This window comes from Physeter macrocephalus, chromosome 12, assembly GCF_002837175.3.
Source record: "Physeter macrocephalus isolate SW-GA chromosome 12, ASM283717v5, whole genome shotgun sequence".
NCBI lineage: Eukaryota > Metazoa > Chordata > Mammalia > Artiodactyla > Physeteridae > Physeter > Physeter macrocephalus.
Genome location: NC_041225.1, coordinates 70,057,307 through 70,077,609, shown reverse-complemented (window position 1 = coordinate 70,077,609; position 20,303 = coordinate 70,057,307). Strand labels below are relative to the sequence as shown.

Sequence of the window (20,303 nt, the reverse complement as noted above, 5' to 3'; positions counted from 1 at the left end):
CGGGATCTTCCCGGACCGGGGCACGAACCCGTGTCCCCTGCATCGGCAGGCGGACTCTCAACCACTGTGCCACCAGGGAAGCCCTATCATATAATTTTAGCTAAAATACAGCTGCTAATTTCTTAAACTACCTTCTATCAACAGATAGAATGCTAAAAATCAACAAAATAGTTTTGTTTCTATGTTTTGTACTACCATTTATATATATAAATATGCATATGTACACACGTATGCATATGTATACAGTAAACATGATTTAATCTAAAACTTATATTCTATACTTTTCATTATGGCAATACAAATAATGTATTATCATCTAAGATGGTGGTTTTCAAAGTTTTTAGTCCATGACCCACACCATGAAATACATTTTATGTCATGCAAGAGCACCCACTGCATACATATACATAAAACTAGAGGTTTCACAAAACAATACTTATTCTTACTACACGCAGTGCACTTGGCTATTTTTCTATTATATTACTTTTCTATTTCATCTCATAATGCTGGTTGCAGTCCACATTGATTTATAACTCACTAGTGATTCAGTTTGAGAAACTTTGTTCTAAGCAGAAATAGCTCCAATATTACTGAATTTCTGATAATAAAACCTAACTAAGTATGCAGGAAATGAAAATTCTTCATTAGCACGTTTGATCTTTTAGAAGTTCAGAAAGCAGTGAGGTGAATTGTTACTCAACTTAGTACTGACTAAAAAAATTTTTTTTCATCTGGTTGATGGGGTAGAAGAGAACCTTGGGAAAAGGGAACTTGACACCTCAGAGTCCTTGGATATTAGAGAATGAAAGTAACCTTGGGTATGTTCCAACACCTACCTGGGGCTTTAAGGGAAGAGATCAGCCTTTTAAAAGATCAACTATGATTGCATTGTGAGAGACTTTAAAATATGATTCAAGGTGGATAAATATGAGATTCTAATAAGTTAAATTCTGAAAATACAATTGAAGCTACATTGATATAAAAAGAAGGAGGCATCTAAAGAAATTGTGTGGCTACATAGGCAGTTAGCTTTCAAATGAGCTTAGTTTTCAAGGAGACAGGTGTGTGTACCAGCGGTGCACAAAATCAGATTCAAAGGAGAAACACTTTAATGGAGTCAGCTTGTCAGGAGACTGTCAAGAAGCTTAGAAGAGATTCATGAAATATACCAAGCAGCAAAAATAGGGTGTTCTGTGGGAAAAAATTCTGTTGTAGCAAGAAATCAAGGCAAGGCTTAGAATTCGGAGATGAGTACCCTGCTTAGAGCTGAAAGTCAGAGCTATTCAACTTTAGGTTCTTCATTAAGGGAAGTTATCTTCAAACTGAAAAAGATGGGATGGCCATGAACCAAAGAGAGCACTAAGCCCTGCACAGATGAAGACAGAGTCAGAGCTCACTTTGCAACTGGAAATGAGGGCCAGTTTCTAGGCCAATGACAACCTGTAACCAGGGGTAAAAATGAATGTTTGCAGAAATCAAAGAAATGTAGGAAGTGGGGAATTTTGGAGAGTAGGAAATATCAGCCAATGCCTCATTTTTCAGAATGGACTTAAAGGTGAATTACATCTACTTGATGTAAATCCTAGGAATTCTAGAACATATCACTACACAGATGGTGTCTTCTCACTCTCTGGCTCAAAATAGTCACATCTTACTGTTGTCAGAGTGCCTGCTTCTTGCAGCTCTTCCCTACTCTGTGATTACCACGGTGCTTATTATGCTCCAAGGTCTAGGCCTTTTCTCACTTATTCTCATCACAGTTCTATGAGGTGGGTACACCCACTGTACAGATGAGAAAACTGCTGGGAGATAAAGTAACTTCCCCAAGGTATATCACTAACAGGTAGCAGAGCCACCTCAATTCAGTCCATCATTTGTCTGTGCATGCCTCTAATTGCTGTGCTACATTGCTATAGGAAATCTGCTGTGGAAGGCAAAGCCAGATAAACACAAATTTATTTAAATTATTTCAAAAAATAAAAATAAAGAGGCTCTAAGTAAATATCCTGAGAAATCCTCTATGACAGGGTTTTAAGATGTACTCTTTATATCTTCTTTTGTTGATCTGAAACTTATTTTGCTAACATCCAAGTTACTGGAGAAGTGACTCTGAAATAAGTGAACCACGATGTCTGGCAGACTTCAATTTTTTTCTTAAACAAGAGTATAGTGCAAAAGCTACCTTAAAGCAGAGATAATTCACCTTTCAAGAAGACTTGAATTTAGAATTTTACCAAAATGGTCTCTTTGGTTTCACAAATACGTGTAAAGGAAATAATGAGCAGTTTTTCCTGAAGTGTGATTGATGACTTCAAGACCCTTATAGTTGGTGAGTGTTCTGATTAGTGTTGTCAATTGGATGAATCTTCACTTCAGGAGAATGAAATCCTACAGTTGAAAAACTGTTGTGTTTATCTCTTCTATTTCTGGATAGTCTGCCCTATGCCTGAAAAGTCTGGTTCCTTCCTGGAAGAGAGTGTGTATGTACCCAGGCACATGTGCATGTCTTTTTGGTCCAAGCATTTGCTCAGAGAGATTATAAGACAAAAGGTAAAGGCAGAGGCTTATTTTTTTTCCTTCACCTCACACCGAAGAGAAAGACTAAGAATAAAAATTTACTGCTCTGTGTACCATCACTTACATTGGATTGAGAGGTGCATGTGGAATTATTTACGATTAAATAAACCAAACCGGGAAAGGTCCTCTATGTTATTGCTTTGCCTAGGTTTTGGGGGTCAGACCACATCTCGCAGATTGTAGAGGGGCTTCTGCCTACAGAAAGAGTTGTTCCCAAAACTTTGCACCCAAAGAGAGGATGAAGTCCTCCCTTCCAGCCCAAAGCCTGTCTTTTTTCCTGCCACAGGATGACCGTCACTGGGGCTCCATGGTAGGGATGTGCCTGGTGATTCCTGATGACAAGGCTCCCTATAACCCCGGCTGCTGGACGGCCTAAGAGCCATTGTGCTGTGGGCCCCTTAGCCACATTTGGAAACCCCCGTGAGGCACTCTCTATGTTCTACTTCTGTCAGCCCTTTGCCTTCAGAAATGCATCAGTAAACATTACTTACTTCCATTCTTTGGGAATCTAAGGGAGAATCCTAGGGGAGCCAAGCTCTATGGCACCCTGGCCAAGATGGCGGCTGCTGCTTGTGGTGGTGTGGTGATCTGTGGACATCAAATTATACTTTATGGATTCCTAGGGAAATGTGGACTTTTGACAACACCTTACACATAGAGGATCATATTTTTTTAGTAGAGCTCAGTGGCTTTAAAAAATTTGTTGTCTTATAGCAAACACTAGAATTACACTGTATCTACGTTCTTCTCTGTTTTGTTGTGGACCAGAAAGAATGCTGAAAAATACCTCTTTTTAAGCAATTCATAATAACCATTCACAATAACAGTTATTCCTGCACTGTGTTCTGTGGAACACTGGTTCTGCAGCATATTAATAGGTGTTATATAAAAGAGGTTTCCATAGTTAAAGAAATTTGACAAATACTGAGTTAAACAAGTTAAACAAGTTTACCACAGGATTTCTCAAGAACCTTTATCTACTAATGTGAATTGTGAAGCTCTGAGAAGGGTGTATAAAAATACAGATTTTTCAAAACATATCTGACTTCGGAACTTTATTTTATTGAGCACATAGGCAAGGACTAGTGCTCCAAAAAAATACATTTTGGAAAATACTGACCCAGTATAATCTTTTTTGAAATATCAGTATTTACTAATATTTAAAAAGACAACCAAATTAGTTTTCATTGGAAATAACTGAGCTAAAGCTCCTTTTTACTTCTTCTAGCACCACCAATTTTATGTCCCTATGTAGAACTGTATAATTGATTATTTCATTTAAAAATCTTGTAAATAAATAAAACCGACCAATCTGGTATTCTAAAGATATTGTCTTAGCAAAATACATAAGACAACAAATATATGTCAATTGAAATATTTAGGCAACTTTATTTTCCTTACGCTTATTTTAAAGCCAGTATTACTATAAGCCAGTTAATTTTTTTAAACCAAGCTAACCTTTAAAAAGAAAACTGTCATCTTAATTAAAAGAACAAAGGTTACAAATATGTGAAATGAGCATTCTTTATTACTCCTTGGGTACTTGGAAATGAGTACATTTAAGGGTTTTTTGTTGTTGTTGGAGGGGGTTGTTTAGTTTTGTTTAAATATGACCATTCCCTTCACTCCACACCCAATGTGAACACTTAGCTCTGTGATGCATCTTTGGTCTTTGTACCTCCTTGTTCAGCCACTGTGAACCTCTCTTACCTATCCTCTTACTTCATTTCAAACTCACTTTCACCACCTGTTTAAGGTCTTTGACTCATGGAGCTTTGAGCACTAATAAACAAAGATGCTACTGCTGCTCTCACCCAGTCTTGTTGATAGAGCAGCTACTAACACTTCTGTACATTTATTTTTTTCAAGACACCTACAAAGTAGGAACAAGAGAAAATTAGATTTATTTTTAAATTTCTTTATGTTTCATATTTCTCTTCTCAAACCAGCTTCTTTTCCTTATGGGGTTCAGGATGGGTTAAGTTTGGTTTAAACTTGGCCTTGAACTAGAGCTCAGGAGAGTCATTCATTAACTTTTGCAAGAATTATGAGGACTTCACTAACCTGGATTTCTTTCTTTTTTTTTTTTTTTTTTGTGGTATGCGGGCCTCCCTCTGCTGTGGCCTCTCCCGTTGCGGAGCACAGGCTCCGGACGCGCAGGCTCAGCGGCCATGGCTCGCGGGCCCAGCTGCTCCGCGGCACGTGGGATCCTCCCAGACCGGGGCGCGAACCCGGTTCCCCTGCATCGGCAGGCGGACGCGCAACCACTGCGCCACCAGGGAAGCCCTAACCTGGATTTCTGTACCACATTTATTTCCCCCAGAGGCATGTTCTATCAATATCTTTTAAATCCTCAATAATTATTTGTTTATAAAACAAAAGAGCCTTAAAACTGCCCTTGTAAGGGTTTACTACATGATATTAAAGCATATTTGACTACAGGAATTTCTGCCCCCAAAAGCTCTCACATTCACACACAGGGCCATGGTGTGCTGTTTTGTGACAAGAACAGTTGATGTTATCAGTGTAAAGAGAGCTCACGAAAAGCAATCTCCATTTAAATGTTGAGTTAAATCACAACTACATCTAACCTTACATGGCAAAAGGGACTTTGCAGCTGTGATTAAGTTAAGGATCTTGATAAGGAGAGATTATCCCAGATTCTCTTCTTCTGAGGACCCCAATATGATAACAAGGGTCCTTAGAAGAAGGAGGCAGGGAAGTCGGTCAAAGATTTGAAGATAGTATGTTGCTGGCTTTGAAGAAGGGGCCATGAGCCAAGGCAGGCAACCTCTAGAAGGCGGAAAAGGCAAGGAAATGGATTCTTCCTTAGAGCCTCCTGAAGGAACCAGCTCTCCCAATGGACAATGAGATTGATTATGTACTTTTGAGCTTCAGAACTGTTGAGAATAAATTTGTGTTGCTTTAAGCCAGTGTTTAAGTTTGTGGTAATTTGTAACAGCAACATAGGAAATTAATACAATAAATTATACCTCAAAGAACCGGATTCTAAAAAGAAGAATGGAATATATTTAATATGATAGTGAATAAAAGTGTGATTTGTCTAAACCAACAGTCCTGGATCAGAAACATGACTGTGACATTTGCTTACTAGGTAATCTCAGGTATGTTAATTTACTATATTAGAGCATGCTATCATCTAAACTATTTCCAATAATACCTCCTAAAAGTTGTGCAGATTAAAGGATATAACTAATACAAAACACTTAGCTCATTCCTAGCACTTCATACACTTTCAATAAATGGTAGCTATTTTATAGAAAGTATCTGAATTACTGAGTATCATGGGAAATTTTTATATTATCTGTCACAAATACAATATTAGAGATTTCTTCAATAACCCCTCCTACCCGCAAGCACTGCTGAGTGACTATAATCTGACCCGATCTAGAAAAACAATTATTTGGATTCCTTCCCTATATATATATAGTTTGTATGCAAAATTATCAGTGACGATAGTTCCAGCTTACTGCTTTTAACTATTGGATTATAAAAAATATTAGTCTGAGATCTGTCATATCCTTTAAGTAGTCTGTGACAAAATTATCCTGCAAAACACTTCTGAATCTAAATCCATATTTGTAAATAATGAACATCAATCCAACCTGATCATCTGGCTCGTTTTTGGGATCTATGTAGGGAACTGGTTCGTTGCATGTTCTTACATTTGTGTTAATGAATTTAGCATAATATACATGTCCTCTCCCAATACATGGTTTTGAATGCTGAATACTTTTTCCAGGCTTTTTTTCATGTTTCGTTTCTTCTTTTTTTTCCGTTATATACAGTATACCAGCATCTTCTATTTTATGCTGTCTGAAAAACAGAATTAAATAGTATATCATTTATCCAATGAGCATTTCAGTGCTGAGTCATAATTACATAAAATTAGATTTAAATATATTTCAAGTGTCAAGACAATTTAGGCTTTATTAATAACTATTAGGGGCTGGTGCAATCAAAATTTGGGAGGGTATCCTTTCATTTGAAATTATATAAAAGATAAAGAGATTTGTGTTAATAGTGATTATTTATTACCATATACCAATGTAGTGTACAGATTCATTTGCTTGGAGTTAAATAGTAGTGATTTGATCATTCTTACAAATTCTGTTTACAGTATTTATTCATGTGCCTAAGTTACATGCTAATCTTAACTCATCTTCTTTAAGAGTTAGTTACCTAGTATATTTAGCTATCTGGACAAGGATAACTATTAAATTTTAAAGGCTCACCTGGCAAACTTATAAAAGCTACCAAATGAGAACTATTATTTATCTTTTCAGGAAAAGACCACTATGCAGACATCAGAACAGCTAATTCAATTTCATCATTTTTTGCTTCTAATAACTACCCTGGAACAAAAATAAAAAATATTGAAATTTTTAAATGTTAAAAAATATTTTAAAAGGAATAGTTTATAATTTTTTTTCTCCTTTTAAATAAGGAGTAATAGGAGTAGTATTAAATTTTGCATACTTGAAGAGTAAAGGTAAGAACAAAATATTTGAATTTGGATTCTTTTTACATAGAAATTTTAAAAAATCAAAGCCCTGACCCATGGAAGGTAAGTGAATAAGATTCGAAATTTATAGAGAAAGTGATTAGTTCTGTTTAGCCTTGTCCATGGCCCTACCTTACTTCAGACCAAAGCAGGTTCATCTCTTCTACCCCATGTAATTTTTTTCAAGTAAAAGCCTCCAGTGGCTTTCCATTGCATTTACGATAAAACACTTCCTCCTTATCGCAGTTCTGAGGCCCTGTGTGACCCTGCTCCAGCTAATCTCTTCAACCACTCAAGCCTCTCTCCCTTCCCTTCTCCAGCCAGCCTGCCTACTTCCAGTTCCTGGAACACACCAGTCTCCTCTCCCCTCAGGGCATCTGCTCTTCCCCAGCTCCCTGAACAGCTGGCTCATTACCATTTAGGTCTCAGCTGAAGTCATCTCCTCTGAAACTTTTCCTAGATTTCCCCCTCCCCACTCCATGTATTCTCTATTTTAGTACTTTGTTCATTTCTTTCATAACACAAACTATGATTTATCATTTATGTACCTACTTTTTGTTTACGTGTTCTAGTAAGCACTACAAATAATCCTGTACAAGCCAATAAGTTCCATTAAGGTGACAATTGGGTTTCATTCATCATTATGTACCCAACATCCAGACAAGTGTCCTGATTGTTGCAGGTAAACAGATTGGCATTATACTATTTACACATTCCTGGTGAATCTGCTGGACTAGTTTTTCACTCTGGCTTTGTGTTAGCTGTACACACCCAACCCTCATCCAAAACACACACGACATTCAGTACCCTTGGATTCCAGTTTTCTGCACCCCAGCAAAAGTTGCTCTCTGCAAAGGATTTGGAAAAAATGATTACTGGTAAAGTGTAAATTACTTTGAAAGTTTTTCTGTTATCTTTCCAGAGATGAATTTATTTAAAGGCCTTAATTGATTTATCACTGTAGACTTCTGGCATCAGTTTTTTCCATCTGCTTCTCATAGTTGTAACCCAACAATAAATTTGTACTAGAATCAGGCCTTAAGGAAAGGACCGTAGCTATTTGTTCACATACCGATGCACTCATGTGATGAAGGATTTGTGGTGTGAGTGGCTACAGACTGACTCATAAATATGAAATATAGGGTTCTGTAGTAATCTCTTACTAGAAGGAAAGCACAGTTAAAAATACTAATGGGCTCTGAAATAAGTCAGACCTGGGTTGGAATCCCAGCTCTGCCATTTACTATCTGAGCCTTGGTTTCCAATCCTTTGCATGATAAGGACAATAATACCTATTGTGAGACATGTGAGAATAACATTAAATAATTCATTCTTTCAATAAGTATTTATTGAGCTATGTGTCCAGTGCTGTTTGAGGCACTGAGGATAGAGGAGTAACAAAAGAAACAGAGCCTACATTCTAGTGGGGTAAGGCAGTTGAGAAATAAAAAGTAAAATATATAGTTTGTTAGATGGTGTTAAGTACTAAGGACAAAATTAAAGCAGGGAATAGGGGAAAGAAGTGCATGTATATGGGAGGTAGGTGGCATTTTTAGATAAGGTGGAGGCTGAGTTATGAAGGTGGCAACTGAAAAAAGACAGGAGAGAGGGGAGAGAGCTAAGTGGATATCTAAGGAAGCACATTCCAGCAGAGGGAAGTGTAAACGCCAAAGCTTGGAAGCAGAAGCACCTGACCTCAGGACGGTGCTTCTCCAAGCATAGTTCCTGGAGTAGCAGCCCTGGCATCAGTTGTCAGCTTGTCAGAAATACATAGTCACAGGTCCCATTCCCAACCTACTAAATCATAATCTCTGGGGCAGGTTCCCAGGAAACTGTTTTAACCAGCTCTCTAGGTGTTAAAATTTGAGAACCACTGTTTTAGTGACAAAAATACAGGTTTGGAAGCACATACCCCTGGCTCCACACCATAACAAGCTGTAACAAGCTGCTTGATTTAATAGTTCTCAAAATTTAGGGTACATCAGAATCACCTGGAGGTCTTGTTAAAACTCAATTATCATGCCCTTCCTCTAGAGTTTCTGATTTGGTATGTCTGTGGAGGGGAGGCCCTGAGAACTGCATTTCCAACAAGTGCCCAGGTGATGCTGATGCTGTTCTGGGGACCACACTTTGAAAATCACTGCAGATGCCGCGGGGAGGCCTCAGTGCTGGAGGAGAGGGAGGCAAGGAGCAGACAAGGCCAAGTAAGGCAAAGGCGCACATTGTGTAGGCCCCATTGGCCGCTGTCGGAGCCTTAGCTTTTCCTCTGCAATGGCCAAGGGAGAACAGTGATCTAACTTTATGTCGTAAGATGACCACTCAGAAGACTGCATTGAGGAGGCTGCAGAGGGGCGAGGGGAGCAGCAAAGACTTCTACAGTATACAGGTAAGCGACGCTGGTCCTTGGGCCAGGGTGGTAATGACGGTGGAAGTGATGAATCGTGGTGGATTCTGGATATATTTTAAAGGTAAAGCCTACAGAATTTGCTAATAAATTACATGTGGGGTGTGAGAAGTAGTGGATGATTCAAGATGACGTCAAGAATTTTAGGCCAAGCTATGCATGTAAAGTGCCTGATACATAGTAGTTGCCCAGTAAACAGTGCGTTTTAAAAATCATTATTGCACTCAATACTAGAAATGAGAGGTAGGAAGGGGATTGGCAGAGGAAAAGCCCTGATGGCCCAAAGACTCACCCTTCAGATCTCACTTAACCCTCCCCCGAAGTAGGAAAACATCTTTCGGAAGGGGAAATAGAAAAACAAACCCCAGCACTTACTGCTGCTTATCCTCCTTTCCCTCCATGGGCTCCTACGGCCTGCCACGAGGCAATGAGGAGCCTCACGGGAAGACCAGGGAGTAAGCCCTGACAAGAAAGGGGCGCGCGGAGAACTGCGACAGCGACTTGTGCGTTGCTAAGCGACAGCGGACTGGGCACTAGGCCTCGGAAAGCGTCTTGCGGGGGGGCAGAACCCGGAGCGCGCAGGCGCAGTAACCCAGTCGGGTCCACAGCGAGCGCGCGCGGCTGGCGGGGCGGGCGTGGGTGGCAGACGGGGTCTGCTTGCCGGACCCGCCCAAGGCTCTACACCCTGCGTTGGAACTTGTACTTCCCGTATCCGGCCGGGCGGGGTATTAATCAGGGCCCACTGGATCCTTGGGGATCAGCGAGAGGCGATTCCGGAGCCTCCTCCGCGGCCGTGGCTCTGGTGCCGGGGGCTGAGCTGCTCACATCCCTGCCTCGCCAGCCCTCCAGAGCCCCGCAGGACGCCGCCCCGGCTTAGCCCACGTCTGCCGGAGCTGGCTCCAGAGGGCGGGCAGGCAGCAGAGAAACTTGTTTTCCCATGAACCATTAACTACTGTGCAAGTCATCATTTGCTGCTCCTGGGCTGCTTAGTCTTTGCATGAGAAAGCTTGGCTGTCGCTGTTCTCCACGATTTCTGACACATCCTCTTTCCCCAACCTGGGAGCAAGCCTTAAAATAAAACAAGGGAACACTCATCTCCTACAAATGAGGCTCCTGCGGTGTGTGCATCTGCTCCAGCCTGAGGGGGGTTCAGAGTTGGGTAGAGGGGACTGAAGGCTATGGCAGCAGGTTAGGGCTTGTACGTGGAGCACCTCTCCAAAAAGAGCAAGCTCCTGGGAAAAGCAGTTGATGACTTGCGTCCACCTTCTGGCCCTGGAATTTCTTACCTCATTTCACCATTGCTTCCCAGTTTCCACTGCCAGAGCCAAATGTCTTTGGCATCTGTTATGGTAACTCATGCATCTCCCTGGATAATGGGAAAAGAAAGTTCCTTCTTGCATTGAATTCTGTTATGTATCGGGCTATGCACGTGCATATATTTTGTAACCCAGATTCAGTCTTAACATGTGTTTACATTTACCTGGAAAAATGTGGGAGAGCAGAGGTTGGTCCTAGGATTCATTGTACATAAGTGAGCTTAAGTCCCATGAGGAAGAAGAGTATATGAATAGAAGTTTGATAACTAGATATCAAACCTAGACACCTGAGGGTGGACCTTGTTGGTAAAAAGACTGGAGTGTGTGTGAATATGTGGTTATGTGTATGTGTTCTTGGGAGTAAGGAGTGGCTGGGTAAATAAATATGGGGAGAGTAGTTGAAACCAAAAGCAGGGCATTAACATTAATGAGCTCCTTCTTGGGAGCCAGGCATTTGCCCTGCAGTGTGTTAAATGCCTCCTACTTATCTAGTTTTATCCTAACTATCAAACTGTGATTAGGAGCATAGGCCTCCAGGGCAGTCAGTGTTTGAATCCTGATTCCACCATTAAGTAGCTGGTTCAGTACGGCAAATGTTCTAACTTCCCTGAGCCTCAATTTCTTCATCCACAAAATGAGGGAAAGAATACCTAAGCTTGTGCGAGGTGTAGATGATGTAACACAGGTAGAGTAGAGAGAGGACTGCCAAACATGTAGTAAGTCCTTGGTTATTATTAGCTATTATTTTTTTGAGCAATTTGATCTGCATATGCTACCAGATGTCTTAAAGCTCAGTCAACTCTCTCATCATTCTTTCTAATTTCTCTTCCAACCTTCACTAACCTCTTCAAGGCTCCTAGAACCCCTCACCCTCAGGGACAAGCCCAACTGCTTGGTAGGAAAAAATGAGAAATGTTCTCAAGTTTCTCCCTCTCAAAAAAACATATTCACCTGCATTCAAACAGGATGACAGTTGTTTGATTCTGAGTCATATAGTATTAGTCTAAAATATAAATATATTTATTTCAATCTCTTTCCAGCTGTTAACCAGTGTATATGTAGGTTTATTAAGGGATATAAGAAACACTTTTAAAAAAGAAATTGTGTCCACCAGAGGAAGTCACAATCTAGTTAGAATACAGGAAAAAATTTTGAACAGCAATGATACTTAAGAGCATTATATAACTGATAGTCACAAGTTTTCAATTTCAGTACTGATAATAATACAGTATTACAAAAATGTGCCCATCATTTTTTATTGGAACATCCCCTGTAGGGCACTGCAAAATGATATGGATTTTAAAAAATAACTATTGACTTTTTTATGTAGAAAAAGCACTGGACTTCTATTAGTTTTTTCTACTACTAACTAGCTAACCTGACCTAGCAGAGACACTTAAACCTCTCTGCTGTAAATCTCACTTGTAAAGAGAGGTAGTCAGATTAGATCATCTTTATGATCCCTTCCAGCTGTAAAATACAGTGATTCTACTGGAAAATTTATGTCTGAAAACTCAATGAACACACAGGCCTAAATAATACATGAAATTTTCTCATTTGTGTTAGGTAATTTGGATACTTGTCAGCGAAGAAGAAGTCAAAGTGGTGTACTAATATTGGGCAAGTTAAAAATACCGGTGCTATTTGAGCTAGAACACCATATGTGAGGAAACACAATAGGATGGAAATTGCTCATCCAGAATGTTATAGATGCAGAAAATTGTCAACACTTTTTTTCGAACCATAGGAAAATGCCAAAAATAATGAAGGTACAGTTGTATAACCTGCTAGGAAAGCTGAGGCTCAGGAAGATCCAGCTTCTTCTCAGTTCTTTCTTCAGCAATGGGATACAGGTGAGGCTCTCTAGAATATGGCAAAAGAACAAAGCTCTCTCTAATCTTATTTATTGTTTTAAAGATAGGTTTGTTTTTTCTTTGCCTCATATACATGTGTTGTAGGGATTAAATGACAAAATGCATGCAGAGAACTTATCCTAGCACATAGTAAGCACTCATTAAAAGTTGGCATTAGTATTCTTCCTATTCGTGTAATTAGTAGGATAGAAAGTTCATCAAGTACATGCATTACATTGTCTTTATTTCATTACCTTAGACTCTAAGAATTTTATTAAGCCAAAATATACATTAATTTGAGGGCAACGGGAATGAGAAATATTAGTATTAGGTTTGTTCATCTTTGAGGATGGATAGGTTCAAATGAATTACAGATATGAAAGGGACTCTGAATTTTCCTCTGGTCTAAGTTCAAAGCTAATTGATTTATATCTCACTTTTAAGAGAGGATTACTTTATATCCAACTTTTAAGAGAGAGGGATTACAAAACAAGTATGACATGTTACTTCTCTTAAAAAGTAAAAATCTCTAGTATAAATCATATAGAGTACTGTAAGTGATCCTGGATGTATACATGGGTATGTTCATATTCATAGAGATATATAAATTAAAATCTTAAAAATTTTATGAAATTTCTTGAAATTTAAACAGTTACAGCCTGGGTTACTCCAAAATCATTGTTAGAAATCATTAGTTAGGAAATTCACCTGATGGAAGGAAGAAGACTATTTTATGAATTTGGAGGGTTCTAACCACCTCTATAATTGCATGATTCAAGGTTCATTTTGAAACAATCCAACTATGGTCACGTACATAGAGGCTGTATAAACAAAGGATGAATGAAAAGCTGGTCTTGGGTGGCTAAAACAGTAGAGGGCCATTTTGGTACTATAGAGGTTTTTTGTTTTTAAATATTTATTTATTTTTTTGGCTGCATTGGGTCTTTCATTGTAGGATCTTTGCAGCATGCAGGATCTTTCATTGTGGCACGTGGACTCCTCCCTTTGTTGTGGTGTGCGGGCTTCTCTCTTTTCGTAGCATGTGGTCTTCTCTCTCTAGTTGTGGTGCGTGGGCTCTGTAGTTGTGGCACACTGGCTTAGTTGCCCTGCGGCATGTGGGATCTTATTTCCCCGACCATGGATTGAACTGGCGTCCCCTGCATTGCAAGGTGAATTCTTAACCACTGGACCATCAGGGAGGTCTCTATAGTGGTGTTGTAAGTAGAGTGATCGTGTAGTAAAGACTTGTGAATAGCTATGGACATATAACTTCTTGAGGAAGGAACAATGCAAAATGAGACATGGTTGGCGTGTTACCGTTATCAAAAAGTAAGGACACTAGTCTAAGCTCTCTACTTTTGATGGTTTTCGATGTCTTCTAGCTTCTTTTCTAGGCTATTTCCCTTGTTTTATTTGAAGACCTCCAGAGATGTAATCATCTTCCTTGAAGGTTGTTACCACATCTTACCTAATTATTGAGCAATCCAATATGTACTGAGCACCTGTATGTTCTGACCTATTCTCACTGGACCATGGATTTTAGTTTATTCATTTGAGATTCTCAGCACCTAGAAAAGTACCTTGCAAACAATACGCCTTATGAACAAGATTGTCCCAGAAAAATTCTTCTTTATATCCTACAAAACATATATTATTTTTCATTTTTAAGTGTTTTGTTTTTGTTGTTTTTTTTGCGGTTCGCGGGCCTCTCATTGATGTGGCCTCTCCCGTTGTGGAGCACAGGCTCCGGACGCGCGGGCTCAGCGGCCATGGTTCACGGGCCTACGCGGCATGTGGGATCTTCTCGGACCGGGGCACGAACCCGTGTCCCCTGCATGGGCAGGAGGACTCTCAACCACTGCGCCACCAGGGAAGCCCTTTAAGTGTTTTTTATGAACACAGTCAATCATTGTCCAACAGATTCCTTAGAGAAGCTCCACATTTTAAAAAAGGTAATTAAAACTACCTTTATATTAAAAAGAATTTTTTTATTGAAGTATAGTTGATTTCTAATGTTTAAAACTACTTATTAAGCTAAGCAACTTAGATTCTTCAACTTCTGCCCGTAAAAATCTACCTTTGATACAAATTGCTCTTCTCTGTTTTTTCCCTTGGGAAAAAGAACTAATATTTATTGAACTTCAGAGTTAGGAGACCTGAGTTTAAGTCCTAGCTCTGTGATTAAAGTTCTGTGACTCTGGGCAAGTTATTTAAATTCTTTGAGCTTTAGATTTTGAATATGTTTCTTGTTAATCTTTAAAAAATAAATGAATAAGAAAAGACCGCAAGAGAGTAGAGATAAGAACTTCTCTTGTAGGGTTGTTATGTTAAATAAGATATGCATAAAGCACCTGGCACAAAGTGGGTACTCAATAGGTATCATTTCCTACCACTCTTCCCCATCTTCACCCCTTGTGGAAGGTCACCCAGCTAGAAAGTGATATAGCTAGGATGGGGTTTAGTTCAGTCTCTTTTTTTTTTTTTTTTGTGTGTGTGTGTGTGTGTGTGTGTGTGGTATGCGGGCCTTCCTCTGCTGTGGCCTCTCCCGTTGCAGAGCAGAGGCTCCGGACGCGCAGGCTCAGCGGCCATGGCTCACGGGCCCAGCCGCTCCGCAGCATGTGGGATCCTCCCAGACCGGGGCGCGAACCCGGTTCCCCTGCATCGGCAGGCGGACGCGCAACCACTGCGCCACCAGGGAAGCCCCCCAGTCTCTCTTTTTATACCTCATTTCCTCTACATCTAGTTTTTCTACCTCTTGCTTTAAACCATGGCAATAAAAATTGAACATAAAACTCTAAATAAGGTCTTCCTCATGTCACTATGGTATTATGGGAGTGGGTAAAAATAACTAGAAAGAGTAATATTGGCCAGTGTTATAGGAGTGGAAGCCTTCTAGACAGGAAGGTGTGCTAGGGGAGGAGACCATGATAACCATTCAGTGATGGGGGGAGAGGGGTGTGAAAAGTGAAAGTTTGCACTATCTATTTGTAAAATGTCACCATACACAATACATTCTGACACATGTGCAGCAGTTAGAGCTGATGTTTAGGTGCCATGGTTGGTAAAACGAACAATAACAATCCAAGGAAAAGCACACAATCACAAATCACCACCACTCCATGTAAACTCATGACTTTACAGGGCGCCACAATTTCAGACTATGCCAATGAACTGCTAAACAATAATAATCTTTTTTTTTTTTTTGCGGTACGCGGGCCTCTCACTGCTGTGGTCTCTCCCGTTGCGGAGCACAGGCTCCGGACGCGCAGGCTCAGCGGCCATGGCTCACGGGCCCAGCTGCTCCGCGGCACGTGGGATCCTCCCGGACCGGGGCACGAACCTGCGTCCCCTGCATCACCAGGCGAACTCTCAACCACTGCGCCACCAGGGAAGCCCCAATAGTAATCATTTTGATATGGATGGTTTGTCTACCATATAGAGCTACAATAAATTAAAATTTTCTTTCCTTCTGTAATGAAAGTGAAGAGTTAGGAGCTAACTTATAGCTTCCATTTAAAGAAAAATGAAGACAGAATATATCTCAAAAGAAATCACAGTTGAGGTTTTAAATAGAAAAGTACAACACTTTTAATTAATAAGCTTTAGTTTAGTTTACCTCAGATACCTCCTAGACCTCTATCATTCCTTTCAAAATGGTATGGCGAATGAACATTTCACAAGTCATAACTCTTAAACTATTATTCTAAAATATCCTTTCCCCTGTATGTAATTATAATGGTATTATGTGCTTCAAGCTATATTTAATTATTTTGGTATTTATAAGATTTGCAATAGTTTGGAAATTTAGCCATGTTTTTTATCCTCTTATAGTAAGCCTGGAAGCAAACTATTTACCTATTTACCTGATTTAAGTCTTTCTTTTCTTCCTCCCTTCCTCCCTCCCTCCCTCCCTTTCTTTCTTTCTTTCATTCTTTCTTCCTTCCTTCCTTTCTTCTCTTTCTTTCTTCCTTCCTTCCTTCCTTCTTCCCTTCCTTACCTCCTTTCTTCCTTCCTTTCTTTCTTTTTCTTCCTTTTTCTTTCTTTCATCTTCCTTCCTCCCTTGCTCCCTTTCTTCCTTCCTAACTTCCTTCCTTCCTTCCTTCCTTCCTCCCTCCCTGCCTCCCTCCCTCCCTCCCTTGCTCCCTTCCTTTGCCAACCTCTGAGGCTTTAATAATGGGTTGTAAGATTCAGGAAAAGAAATCTTACAGGATTTTCCTATATTTTAAGAGAGCATAAGCAACATTAGAAAGAAACCTGGCATTTATGCAAATTTTTTGCCAGGTAGAGAATAGATATGGGAAATATCACAGTCTTTACTTTATTTGGATAATGGCTAGTCAGCCCTGTGAGGACTGCAGGGAAGACTTTGAGCCATTGTTGAAGGTAATGAGTTACCACAGTGAACAAGGGCCTGGGCTTCCTTGTTGGAAACAAAGATTGGTCCAGTGTGACCTTTCTGAGCCTCTGTGCTTAGCTACTAACATCTACTCTACCTGCAGCAACAAGGTTAAAGGAGCAGTTACACACAAAAGAGCTTTGGTAAACTGCCCTTTATTAAATGCATCAGTTGGGCTATAGCAGTGTCCTAACCTCACCCTCTTGGGGTTAGTTTCACAAGACAAGGCAACTCCCTGTGTGTTGAGTACAGTTTGTCTCAGCATGTACTTTGGCAACAGCCTCTCCTGTAAAACTTGCTTTTGCTTTTTGTTTATATTTTAGGTTCTACTTGTTTGTTGAGCCTGCTGATAATACTCAGTTTAAGCCATATTTTATCTGTGTGAGAATATTCGGCTGAGAAGCTCATATGCAAGATAATCTGCTCCAAACTCATGCTTCTCTCTCTAAAGACAGGCCAGAATAGTATAGAAGATAGGACCAAATAATTACCTTTAGACTTTTGTTTTAACTGGAATATGGGTTAATTAGATTGGATGAGAACAGAAAGTCTCACTCATGGGAAAATATAATGATTCTAAGTATGTTATTTCCCTAGTGAATGGTTGAGGTTGCATAAAATAAAATATATAGAAACCATATAATTTTATCTTGGGTGTACTTCATGGGGTTAAATCCCAAACTTATTGTTTTCTTTCTGTCACTTTCTATTCATATATAGTAATATGAGACTTGTGATTTTTTCTTTTTAAATATTTTATTTTAACCTTCTCTAAGAATTTTTTATACTTTTTTACTTAGATCCATTACAGTCTTTTTCTCTGAACTGAATATAGATAGGACTGAAATTCTACTTCCTATTTTTAATATTCTCTTTGCTTCTCATTCAGTATTTCAAGGAATATAGCACAGTGGTCACAAACTGTGCCCTGGAGTTGGACCACCTGTTAGCAACATGACTTTGAGCAAGTTTATCTTTCTGAACCTTAATTTCCGCATAGTAAAGTGGTAATAATGACCGTACCTGCCTTCCTCATAGGCTAAAATAAGATGGTCCATAATACACTGCCTGCCACATGCTCGGTGCTCAGACTCTGGTTCTCTATCAACATTACCATTAGAATATAAATGTCTTCAAAGTTGAAATTGTCTCATCTTCTTCCTCTCTGTATACCCAGCCCCAGGCACAGTGCTTGGCATCTGGCACATTCTAAGTAACTGCTCCAGAATAAATGGCAAAAAAATCCAGTATGTTTTATACAGTCACTGCTCTTTCTCTGCCAGCCCACTGGTTTCTCCCTGCTTCTGGAATTTTTCACTGAGAGTTATGGGTACCAGAAATTGAACTCTTGGAGTATCCTAAGACCTTCATTTTTTTTGAGGTACAGTTGATGTACAATATTATATAAGTTTTAGGTGTACAACATAGTGATTCACAATTTTTAAAGGTTATACTCCATTTATGGTCATTATAAAATATTGGCTATATTCCCTGTGTTGTACAATATATCCTTGTAGCTTATTTATTTTATACATAGTAGTTTGTACCTCTTAATCCCTTACCCCTCTTTTTCCCCTCCCCACTTCCCTCTCCCCACTGGTAACCACTAGTTTGTTTTCTATATCTGTGCGTCTCGTTCTGTCGTTGTTTTATACTCACTAGTTTGTTTTATTTTTCAGATTCCACATATAAGTGATATCATACAGTATTTGAGTATTTGCCTTTCTCTGTCTGACTTATTTCACTAAGCATAATACCCTCCGAGTTGATACATGTTGTTGCAAACGGCAAAATTTCATCCTTTTTTACGACTGAGTGTGTGTGTGTGTGTGTGTGTGTGTGTGTGTGTAGCATCTTCTTTATCCATTCATCTCTTGATGGACACTTAGGTTGCTTCCATATTTTGGCTATTGTAAATAATGATGCTATGAAAATTGGGGTGCATGTATCTTTTTGAATTAGTGTTTTCGTTTTTACGGGCCCAGCCGCTCCGCGGCACGTGGGACCCTCCCAGACCGAGGCGCGAAGCCGGTTCCCCTGCATCGGCAGGCGGACGCGCAACCACCGCGCCACCAGGGAAGCCCAGTGTTTTCGTTTTATTCCAGAGAGACCTTTGTGTTTAGGCAAGAAAGGTTTTTATTGTTTTAATCAGACTGCATATTTTTCCTTGGGTGTTATTTCAGCTGTCTTTTCCTTTGGACTTCACACTCTCAGGAGGCATGAATCTTCGTCTCAGCACTGGCCCCAGGTGTCTCACAGCTCCACAATTTTGATCCTCTGGTCCAAACAGTGTATTCTTTTACCACAAGCCATCCTAATTTCTGCTTTGCTCTGTTTGTGGATATAGTTATACTTATCTGGACTGCTTTCCCTTCTTTTGGGGGTAAGGAATTTATTTTCACCTTTATTTATAGGTGCCATTTCTGGCACCCCTCTCTCTACGCACTTTCATTGCCCTGGAGAACAGATTTGCTCCACAGACTGTCAGAACAGGACCTTGACTGGGACCATTTTACTAGAGGGCGGGATCATTGAATAAAGGTCAGTGCTCTGGGGTGGTGCACACCCTTGCCCTCTCTTGTACTTCTTATCTCCAGGAATTGGACAAACCAGACAGGGTCTGCCTCAGCTGGCCTGGCCAACTCAACCCTCTCTCTTCTACCTGCAGCTGGATGGAGCTGATGGACCAATCATCCATAACCGTGCAGCTATTAGGAGAGGGTATAGAATTCAAGGGAAGGGGCATAGGAAGAAAGAGGGCTCACTTTGGCTGCCGCCTCTAAATGAGATTCTGTAATCCAGCTTTTACTTGTAAGCCACTTTTACTCCTTTGTTTAACTGGGTCCTTGTCCAGTTAATGAAATCAGTACTCTGTTATTTGGCTGTTGTTTCCTGTCTACCTGTTCCTTCAGCAGAGAATTCCAGAAATGAGACCAAAGCCACAGGCACAACCAAATTCTCAACACAGTTCTCCTTCCAGAACAACCTACTTCACAAAACCTTTTTAGACAGCCATTGTAAGGATCTTTTTTCTAAAACCAGATCTTTTACAGTACTAAGGTTCACAGCCTGTTCCAATCACCTCCTATTCACCTTGCTCACGAAGGAGAGGTTTGTGCCCTGGGGTTACGTGGGTGGCTGAACCCATGACACCCGACACTAGACAGGACAGATGAGACTGGCAGCAGTTTATCAGGCATGTGTGCTCACAGCCGAGGGGACAGGACGCCAC

The 20,303-nt window shown here is 40.1% G+C and overlaps 1 protein-coding gene across 1 annotated transcript in view; it reads right to left on the bottom strand.

Annotated features, from left to right (window-relative positions):
* The window catches only part of CIMIP6 (ciliary microtubule inner protein 6), a 25,820-nt gene extending 15,850 nt beyond the window's left edge, over positions 1-9,970 (bottom strand). Inside the window, exons 1-2 of the mRNA XM_007108013.1 lie at positions 9,882-9,970; positions 6,204-6,414 (exon numbers count right to left, since the gene is read on the bottom strand). Of these exons, the coding sequence (XP_007108075.1) occupies positions 6,204-6,414; positions 9,882-9,907 (237 nt within the window). The 5' untranslated portion in view covers positions 9,908-9,970. The remainder of the gene's footprint in view (positions 1-6,203; positions 6,415-9,881) is intronic.
* Positions 9,971-20,303: the final 10,333 nt, after the last annotated feature.